This window comes from Habropoda laboriosa, unplaced genomic scaffold, assembly GCF_001263275.1.
Source record: "Habropoda laboriosa isolate 0110345459 unplaced genomic scaffold, ASM126327v1 scaffold220, whole genome shotgun sequence".
NCBI lineage: Eukaryota > Metazoa > Arthropoda > Insecta > Hymenoptera > Apidae > Habropoda > Habropoda laboriosa.
In genome coordinates this window covers 47,804-59,016 of record NW_017100316.1, presented here as the reverse complement: position 1 = coordinate 59,016, position 11,213 = coordinate 47,804, and the positions used below count along the sequence as shown (strand labels likewise).

Here is an 11,213-nt window from a genome sequence, read left to right as displayed (position 1 = left end):
ATATTTTCCCTTTCCCTCTTGCTCCCCACCCTACTAAACCCTTTCTCCTCGTGCCCTCCTATCTCTTCTACTTCCAATACCCCAGCCTTTCCCCCGTGTAATATATTTTCGTGTGTCCAATCTTTCTTGTGTCCAATTTACTCCTACCGTCCAAACCTTAATCATTTCTTCCTTTAATAGTTTGCTATATCATTTTGCTACTACTACCTTTCCTGTTATTGTTTGTATTTTCATGGGCCATTCCACAAGCACCCCCATCCTGTTGTTTCTCAATAGAGTTTCCAACTTTTCTTTAATTTTTTCAATCTCCTTATCCGCCTCTTTCTTTTCCTCCTTATTTAAGTTCCCGCTACTGGTATAAATTTCCATAAATTTATCCGTTGTCATTAATATTTCTTTAACTATTCTCACATTTTCTCTGATTTTCTCTCCTACTCCTATCTCTCCTACCGTTTCCGCAACAGTTCCCCCTATTTTTTGTCTGTCCCTAAGGCTAAAATTAAAGCTAAAATTCCTACTAGTATTAAAAAAAGATGCATCCATAACATTCCCACGTTAGGGGTCGGTCGATTAATATAGTCCGCTCAGGCAGAGTTGCCCTTGCCTGAGTAAGGCTCTTACACCCCAGGATTCGCCTACTTCCAGGGGGTTGTGCGCTAGCGACTGGTGCTCCCACAGCCACGCCCTGATGTGCAGGACCTGGACGCACCTTCCTCACCACGCACCATAGCTTGGGGCTAGGGATTCTTTAAGGGGTTTTCATCCCCGCGGGCCGGCCAATTAAGACAAGCCTCCCGTCCCTGCGAAACTTGACCTAACAGGGTTACGGTTATGCGGGTTATTGTTTGTATTTTCATGGGCCATTCCACAAGCACCCCCATCCTGTTGTTTCTCAATAGAGTTTCCAACTTTTCTTTAATTTTTTCAATCTCCTTATCCGCCTCTTTCTTTTCCTCCTTATTTAAGTTCCCGCTACTGGTATAAATTTCCATAAATTTATCCGTTGTCATTAATATTTCTTTAACTATTCTCACATTTTCTCTGATTTTCTCTCCTACTCCTATCTCTCCTACCGTTTCCGCAACAGTTCCCCCTATTTTTTGTCTGTCCCTAAGGCTAAAATTAAAGCTAAAATTCCTACTAGTATTAAAAAAAGATGCATCCATAACATTCCCACGTTAGGGGTCGGTCGATTAATATAGTCCGCTCAGGCAGAGTTGCCCTTGCCTGAGTAAGGCTCTTACACCCCAGGATTCGCCTACTTCCAGGGGGTTGTGCGCTAGCGACTGGTGCTCCCACAGCCACGCCCTAATGTGCAGGACCTGGACGCACCTTCCTCACCACGCACCATAGCTTGGGGCTAGGGATTTTTTTAAGGGATTTTCATCCCCGCGGGTCGGCCAATTAAGACAAGCCTCCCGTCCCTGCGAAACTTCACCTAACAGGGTTACGGTTATGCGGACAAAGGGATACAGTGCACCATATAATATATGACTGTCCCAGGATACAAACTTAACCCCGGACAATGATCAACAACCTTGCAACCCACAACAGCACATGGCCATGTGACCTAACACTGCCAGTGCTATTTTAAAGAATGCAGGTGACTCCGATTATTTGTGGAAAAAATATTTTCGCAATTTTTGTTTTTGTAATTTTTTGATGATCGAGTATTGATTTTTTTTTTATTTCAAGCATTTTCTTCTCATACCGCCAGAACTGCCTAAAAAATCGTAGCGACCGTTACGCTGAACATCCTGTATACATACAGTGATGAGCAAAAGTATAAACACGCGAGCTAAGTTGTCACTGGAACGGCTAATACTGCTATATTTTACGTTAAATCATGGGGTACAATAGATTAAAATAATTTATTGAGTATTACACATAGAATGTAACACATTTTTTCGTTTTTAGCAACGGTATACAATGAATTGAATGAAAACAGATATGTGATACCATGTTTATACTTTTGCACGTTCCCTAAGAAATACATGAAATACGAAATAAATCGTGAAGGTCTTTGCAAATCGTAAATTAATAATCTTATCATTGTTATCACTATAACTGAAATGTTTCCCTGTCACAAATGTATTTCAATGCAGAAAGTTCTTGTTATTGTAGATCAAATATCTAATAAATACTTAAATCACATTATTTAAATACAAAATTCTATGCACAAATTTGTTTGAATTGTTACTCAAATACAAATATTATCCACTATACGATATGAGCGTAGCTTTTATTAAATCAAGTACAGTGGAGGAAGAATTATACATATTTATTTTCAGTGAAGATTGTAAAATTAGAATACGTGATATTATCACAAATTAAACATTGTATACTCATACGATGATCGAGTATTGATTTTTTTTTTATTTCAAGCATTTTCTTCTCGTACCGCCAGAACTGCCTAAAAAATCGTAGCGACCGTTACGCTGAACACCCTGTATACATACAGTGATGAGCAAAAGTATAAACACGCGAGCTAAGTTGTCACTGGAACGGCTAATACTGCTATATTTTACGTTAAATCATGGGGTACAATAGATTAAAATAATTTATTGAGTATTACACATAGAATGTAACACATTTTTTCGTTTTTAGCAACGGTATACAATGAATTGAATGAAAACAGATATGTGATACCATGTTTATACTTTTGCACGTTCCCTAAGAAATACATGAAATACGAAATAAATCGTGAAGGTCTTTGCAAATCGTAAATTAATAATCTTATCATTGTTATCACTATAACTGAAATGTTTCCCTGTCACAAATGTATTTCAATGCAGAAAGTTCTTGTTATTGTAGATCAAATATCTAATAAATACTTAAATCACATTATTTATATACAAAATTCTATGGAAAAATTTGTTTGAATTGTTTCTCAAATACAAATATTATCAACGATACGATATGAGTGTAGCTTTTATTAAATCAAGTACAGTGGAGGAACAATTATACATATTTATTTTCAGTGAAGATTGTAAAATTAGAATATGTGATATTATCACAAATTAAACATTGTATACTCATACTACCTTCGTTTATATTTGAGAATTGCATTTGATACAATTGCTATATTACTTTCAAATGTAATTTTTAATTAGTTCTTACGCAAGGTACGTAAACCTTGACAAAAACTTCGACGGTCGTAACACTGCGCGAAAATAATAGAAGTCCCTTTTGAAGCGTCGAACGGTCAAGTCTCGGCACTTGTGGCATGGCCCCGTCAGGGCTAATCTCTCGAGACACCAGCCAGGCCCTGCCATAAAGTATCGAGAAAACCGAGCACTTCGCGTTAGTCACGGAAGTGCATGGTGGTACGCGTGCCCCTTCCCTCGTTTCTATCTCTGATGGTGTGGAGACAAAGTCGACCAATTAGGTCAAATTTTGTGCTTCACCCCCATCGGAGCCTCGAAGCGTAGAGAGGGAAATCGCGCTTCCCTCAGGAGGAATCGTCCTCCGAAAAAGACAGAACATTTTCAACACTCGCCGTAAAAAGAACATTTTCAACACTCGCCGTAAATAGACCAAAGTCAAAACTCGTACACCGGCAAAAAAACTCGTAGTAAATTGACCAAAATCAAAACTCGTACACCGGGAAAAACACTCGATCGTTCTCGTACAGACTCGATCAGCTTCCTTCTGAAGCTCGTGGTTTGCGAACAGATTCAGTCGCCGGCCGATTAAGTTGCCCGGCGAAGTGGACGTTTCCCTCGTGGATCACCGAAAGTCGCATGAGTCAGGAAATTCCACCATCACGGCGTTACTCTGACACCCGAGTCGGAAAAAGGGCGCATCTCGCAACAACTACCTTCGTTTATATTTGAGAATTGCATTTGATACAATTGCTATATTACTTTCAAATGTAATTTTTAATTTAACATAAATGTATACCATACAAAGCACATATGGTTTATAACAATAAATTAATTAATTAAAACAATGAAAATTACATCCTTACTAAAAGTTTAACTCAATTTGGGAGAAACTCTTCCTAAAGAACTCGAACCGTTTATACCAACCATAACTTATAGTTTTACTACTGATAACCAACTCTGTCGTGTCCTCAAACACGGAACATTGACGCGACCTATGACCCCCCACGTTGACCTGTGGCGCCGGTCTATACCTGCCAATAGAAGCTCAGGAAGGGGCCTTAGGACCTTACTTCGAGAAAGGCGTTGATTGGTCCTTTCCTCGAACCTACAGCTTAAATGTAATGGTTAACTATTTAACCAATCAGCGTGTTCTAACTAAAAACTCTCCAACGGACGTCCGAGGAACGACGTCGACATTCAGTCGTCCAACAAACACCAAGTAGCAACCAGCTAAAATTGTCTCGATCTCACTAGTCCCAGTATAACTGGGTGGTCCTTCGAGAAGGTTTTGAATAAAAGTCGGCACACCACGTGCAAGTACAACCCAAGTCCGAAAGTTGATTTTGAAACTATCACGGGCACTAACAGCTACGGAAAGATATATACAGGGTGTCCCGTAACTCCTCGAACACCCGGAAATGGGGGGTTGCTGGGGTGACTCTGAGCGCTCAGGGGCGGAGAACAGAGGCTATTTTCAGACCTTCGCTATTTTCTTCACGATTCCGACTAATTGCAGTTTTTTCAAAAATTTATACAAACGTGGAAATGACGGCAGAAAACCATTTCTCTAAGCCTTATAAAAATAGCGGTGCAAAGTTAAAATTTTTTGACAGCGATCGATAACCGAGAAGTACGCATTTGTTCACGATCGCGCGCGGATGAGATTCAGCGCTCCCGTGCCTGGGCGCGGGCTCTACGCGCGCTCTGATAGGCCAGTGTTTTTCGTTAATAATTCAAAAATGAAGCTTCAAACAACATTTTGGTAAACGAAAAAGTTGTTCAGAGTCACCCCAGCAACCCCCCATTTCCGGGTGTTCGAGGAGTTACGAGACACCCTGTATAAGCAGCCCCGTTTAACATAGAATCAGTCAAAAAGGGAGCCTTGTAACAAGAAGCCGAACCACGGCTCCACAATAAAGCAACTTATAACCGAACAAAAAGCACACTGAACATTTTCATTACAATCTTCATCGCATTCCGCATTGAGTTGAAAAAAGACCGTGACGCCTTATAACCGAACAAATAAGAGCACGGTACACAACAAGCTCTTCATGACGATCATTTCAGGGTATCAGTGTCAAGTTATACAGATGATATGAAGGAATGCGCTTTTCTCAACTTCATTGAAATAGATCTAAATAAATCACATCTTTCTTCAAAACTAATAAATGAAATTAATTAAAACTTCAACACTACATTTCTTCATAATTATTCACGCAAGGTAGCAATGGTGAATGTACTTATTTTCTTGTATTATCAAAAATAATATTTCATACTGCTTCATCTTCAGAAATCAAAAAGGATAATTGTTATAATGTTATTAGTTATATTTATTAATTTTAATGCTAATTTTAGACAAAGTATTAAATTCTGAATATACAATATACGTCAATTCCCAATAAAAATGAGTAATAAATGTTTATAATATTTATTTACATGGAAAATTTGCGTATCGTACAATTCGTTCTATTACAATTTTACCATATCAGTTAACGTCTGTAGTCAAAGAATGAAAATCGAACATAAATATCTAAAAAATAGTAAAATAATAATCGACTTATTAAATGAGCAAATAATGTATTCAGTAGGCCACTATTACTAGAAGGATAATGTCCACTACAGCCAACCAGGTGGTAGCTAGTCTCTCGTAATTACCCGAACTGAGAGCAGAGGCTTGACAAGCGGTATGTGGGGTTCCTAATGTCAACAGAATTTTGTCAGACGAATAAGATGGAGTAGTTTCGGTGCAAACAGCTCTTCCTGCTAGTGTTCTTAACTGTCTAGCATCCGACTGAGAAGCTGTATGGATCTGCCGGGATTCTCGAAGCCATCGTCGCAACCATAAGCTGAGCCAAGCAATTTCACAATCACACTCTAGAGGGTTTCCTGATACTTGCAGCCCACCTGGAAAATAATAACGTAGTTATGCGTAAGTACATAAATGCGAAATTTGGAGCACCCGATACGCAGTTAAAAATAAGCTTTAGTTGATATATGTAAGTGTTGCGTCCCAACACCTCACCCTTCTGGGGGTCATTTCTCGGCTCGTCATATGCCGCGCAGACCGGGCCAGAGTCACCGTGAGTCACACTGTTTTATTCAAAGAACTTTGAACCATTTCGTAGCAACAATAAGTTTATGAAGATGATGAACACTTTCAATTTTCCTTTCTGAAGCCAAATATTTTCGTAGCAAGTGCGTACCTAGAGATTAACATTTACCGTTCCAGTTTTATTATTTTTTAGTATGCTTTAGTAGAGTTGAAGTTCTTCCTAAGTTTATTAGTTGCTACGGTCATTATTCGAGACACGCGGAATATTTCGCGTGAGTCCCTTGATGGTACCTTCTGTACCTGATGGTGATCATTAACGAGGGGGCAGTCAGGTTTTCTAAAAATCTTCGCCTACAATTTTCGGCCAATCGCGTAAATCGACAGCCACCCTTGCCAAAATCGACTCCGATGATCAACTTGACTCATCTGCGTGTCTTACCCCCGCGAACTCACCCTCAACGAGGTAATTTAAATCACCACCCGGCGAAAAACGACCAGATCAGAAAAAACAATCAAGTGTAATACAAATAATGTTAATCGGCGGTGTCTCGAGCCATATCATGTCAATAAAGCTCAAAATCGTTAATTCAAGACTGAACCAGAGTGTCCACAGATGTCCGAATTCATGACGCTTGCAGAAATAAGAGAATACTAAAAATATCTAGTTATGTTTAGAATTTTTCATTCAAATATTTTGACAATACTTCAATCATTAAAACCACAAAATCAAAATTAATCTTTTTTCTTAATAGGATATACGAGTATGTAAGAATATGAAGAGAAATATGTATGTGGTGCTATTTAAAAAATACAAGATAACTCCAATTTTTTTATGAAAAAAAGATACATTCAAAGGTCTTCTTTACATCAATAAATTTTTATTTGGTACCAATGAACTTTTGTTTGAAACACTTTCTTGTTAAGTTATCAAAATCAAGTGAAATATGATGACCACCCTTTCCTTTATACAGGGTATTCGGTAACAGTTGGTCGAAAATATAAGGGATGATTCTACAAGCCAGAATAAGATGAAAATCAAGAATAAAATATAGCGTTTGAGGCTTCGTTTCTTAGTTATTAACAATTACAGATATTCCTGTGACCGAGCTATCCTTGTGGCATTAGCGAGTATAGGGCAGGTCAAGACATGGGAAGCGCAGATATTCTCAAAACAAATGACACGTGGTCGGCAGTTTACTCCGAACAGGTAAGGAGAAGCGCCGCGAGGGCATAAACCATTCCGGGAAAAGACGTTGTAGTACGGTCACTACGTGGCGACTTCTTCGGAATGAAAAGGGCATTTCTGGGGACCCCATTGAAAGCCCTGGCAGAGAGTAAGAAAAAGGACAAACTCCAGGTGAGACTGGTCGTAACAAGAGTTAGGCGAGCTCCAAAAATGGTGAAGTGTTTCAGATGACAGGCAATGGGGCACTTGAGTTAGACATCTGGATATTTGTTGGAGGTGCGGACAGAAAAGTCACTGGACGAAAGACTGCTCCAAGCAACCCCGGTGTGCGGTCTGCGAGAAGACCGGCAAACGCGAGTACAGACACGTGATGTAGTACGGGCAACACGACAAAGATAATGCGGATATTACAGATAAATCTTAACAGAAGTAAGCGATGAGGGAGTTGAACGTCGACGTCGCGATAGCGTCTGAACCCAATAAGACTGTGGACGAATGATTCGTGGATTCCAACGGGGACACGGCGATTGTGCCGGAACCCAAGGTCTTTTTGGAAGTGACCGTGGGAGACTTCGGACTGATCAGTTGCTACATCTCTCCAAAAATTAGTATCACAGAGTACAAGAGATATTGGTGCACGGGGAAAGTGACTGAACAATTAGTGATGGACGACTTCGACGCACAGTCGGTAGCCTGGGAATCCAATAGCACAGACAAATGCGGTTTTGTGTTGATGGAGCCTAGAGACTGCGATATGTGTTCGTACACACGGCTGGCGAATATACCTTCAATAGAGGAGGGTGCAGAGGTTGCAGAGGGTAGTGAAAAACTCGGTTCTAGGGCTATATACTGCCTCGGACCGCAGGTATGTCATGCATGATGGAGAAACTGATGAACTGAGTAGAAGGGCTCCGAATGGACTTGATGTCCGCAGTAGAACGACGAACTTTTCCTCGAAAAATACGAGAAATTGATGGCGGAGATCGGTGGCGCGGAGTCCATAATGGAACATTGGCATAACTCCACCCACAGGGAGTGCCACGAGATGATGAAAATCAGAAAGCCGAGTGGACGTGAAAAAGCGGCCCGAAGGAAGAAGGCTAATAAATCAAGGCAAAAGCTTAAAAAGGCTAGGAAAAGTAATGCGGAGTATGAGGACTTGACGAAAGATCTTTGCGCAAAAAGAAAGTCTTTAGAACTGAAAATAAGGAATAGTAAGGAAACTCGATGGGCGGAGTTCGTGGAAACGCTGGACGATAACCCATGGGGAAAACCTTAAAAAGTGATAACCAAGAAGTTGCGGGTGCGTTCGCCAGAACCAATCTTAACAGTAGAACGATTTGAGTGAATTACTCAGGATTTGTTGCTGTAATATAAAAAAAAATTTAACTTATTATACACTACATAACTCGAGATCATTACTCACCAGCTACCATATTGGTCCCAACGCTTTCCCATGAAAGATTTCCATAAATAACTGAAGGACTGAGTTCATTAATATGATTATTCCTCAAATCCAATGTTAATTGAGAAAGTCTCTTCGTTAAAGATAGAAACATATCCGACTGCAGCCTATGAACTCGAGTATCTTTTATTCTCAATATCAATTCGCCACCTTCGATAGTAGAAAATGCTTCCGAAGAAATCACTTCGAGGTCGCTTCCAGATATCGTTAACTCTCTTAACTGTTTCGTAAAAGCATTTTGTATCTGATGTTTTAATAAATGTTCCGTAACTTGAATCTCCACGGTTCTCAACGGTAATCCAGTTAACAGATGTCGAAGATGAAAGCCATCTGCTTCCGGCCACGTTTGAATTCGAAGGTGTTTCAAATACTTCAACACGCGAAGACAGTCTTTATCTACTGACTTGGTGCTATTCAGATTTCTTAAGTTCAATTTTTCTAATCTTGGATAACCCGAAAAACTCTCCTTTGTCAGTTCCTGAATAAATTTTCTTTTATTAACTCACGTTAAATGTTTGAAACTGCGTAAAAAGAATATCGAAAGTAACATTTTTTATTCATACATCAACTGGAGTGAAAATAATGCCCTAACCTTAGTAATGCTACGCGTATACGCAATTTTAATAGTATTTTTGTATTGGAAATATTATTTCACTCCCATCTTATATTATGTTATTTGCGAGACAAATCTGACCTTAATGAATTACTGCACATATTTTCTAGCTCGTTATAAAATTTTGTATTGTTTGAGTAATAGTTGAATTAATGATAAATATTTGAATAGAGATTATCCTTCACTCAAGCAGTCAGAACTACAATATTGAAAGCGGAAAAGGGGAACACACGCTTTATTGTACATAAAATGATGTTCTGTCCGGCAACCTAAACTTGAGAATTCAGGCGTGCCTTAAGGCTTAGAAGTGAGAGATGTAGGAGAAATTGTGACATCTCGTTGTTATTCAGCTAATAGCGATAGAATAAACAATAGGCGACGATCGAGCCTGGCGTGAGCAGTCGGTATAAATGAGCCACCTACTGATTTTCGAGGCGCGGAAATGGTGGCTGTCGGTGTGTGGTGGCGTTATTTTTCATTACAGTCAGAAATTTCTGGACATTATAAGTAATTCTTTAAAATAAAGAAAACTATTATTATTATTCAGGAGCAACAAAAAATATTTACTTTTTACTTTTCTAAATTTTAAAAGATATTAATACATTTCCCGAGGCTTCCTTTGCAACAACAATTTATCGTGTATGAGACATTTGGAAATTAATGTCCGTGCTATTGAGTGCTGGTCTTACGCGCCAACGCAAATAAGAGGGCAAGGCGATTAAATAATCTTCATTTTCCTGTTCTTTTATCAGCGTCTGGTTTAAATACAACAGTAGTTTAAACAGGCATATACTAGGTACAGGATAGACCTTGCACCTAATGTATTTTTGTGTCCAACGTTCTGGGATACCGACCGTATAAAAAATCAGAGGTGATGATCAAAGATGTGACCAACCATCAAAGATGTTACAATCAACAGATGTAAAAAATCCTCTTTTAATAAATTTGCATATAAAGATGCATACACATGTTACGTATGTAGCCTACTCGAAACGCGCGGCGCCTGGTATTTAGTCTATCGCGCACCGCCCTGGAAAGTCCTAGAGATAGGGCAAAAGATCGGGTCGAATTCCTTTCCGAGCAGTTCAAGTTTACGTTGCATTGTACTTATTCTGTGTAATGTCAACTAGACAGTACTGTCTACGACTCTCCCGCGTACTCGCTGTGTCAAGTCGAGAAGGAAGATTCTTGCCGAGTCAAGAGTCGATCAAAACATATTAGATTCAAAGTTTTTGTAAACCTCTGTAAAGCATTGCCAACTAAAACGTTTATTTAATAGAATATAGGCCTGTAGAGTTACATTCGCCTATATTCAGTATACCTCTCCTAAAGTAGCATTAATAGCGAATCAGCAAAACCCACGTACCCTAACCTTTACCGCTCGAGGTATACATATCAAAAATTACGACACACGAAGTCTTTACACCCTTGCATACGTGGAGTCCGGTGTATTGTCATACATCGCATGTTCCACCTACTCCTGTCAATATACCCGACATACCGCTCCGTGTGAGGACCGAAGCGTATGCCTTAACACAAATATTGGATTGCGTGGGTAGAATTGTTCACGATCTTCTGACAGCAGTAGAACACGCGCATGTGATGAATCATCTACTAATAAACAATTACGTTACTTTTTTATTTGTAAATTCATAGTTACATTTCATTCTAATACCTAACCACTACTAATGTTCTAATATTATAATATGCTAAATCCGCGACGTTGGAAGCGACAGAATAGTAAGGGTCTTCTCGGCCCCGGACACAAAGTTCAATAAGATGTCTTATTC

At 39.4% G+C, this 11,213-nt stretch overlaps 1 protein-coding gene across 1 annotated transcript in view; it reads right to left on the bottom strand.

The window, feature by feature from the left end:
* Nucleotides 1-5,688: 5,688 nt before the first annotated feature.
* The window catches only part of LOC108574108 (chaoptin-like), a gene marked incomplete at its 5' end in the record, with an annotated part of 49,123 nt that continues 43,598 nt past the window's right edge, over nucleotides 5,689-11,213 (bottom strand). Inside the window, 2 exons of the mRNA XM_017936627.1 lie at nucleotides 5,689-6,011; nucleotides 8,772-9,288. Of these exons, the coding sequence (XP_017792116.1) occupies nucleotides 5,689-6,011; nucleotides 8,772-9,288 (840 nt within the window). The remainder of the gene's footprint in view (nucleotides 6,012-8,771; nucleotides 9,289-11,213) is intronic.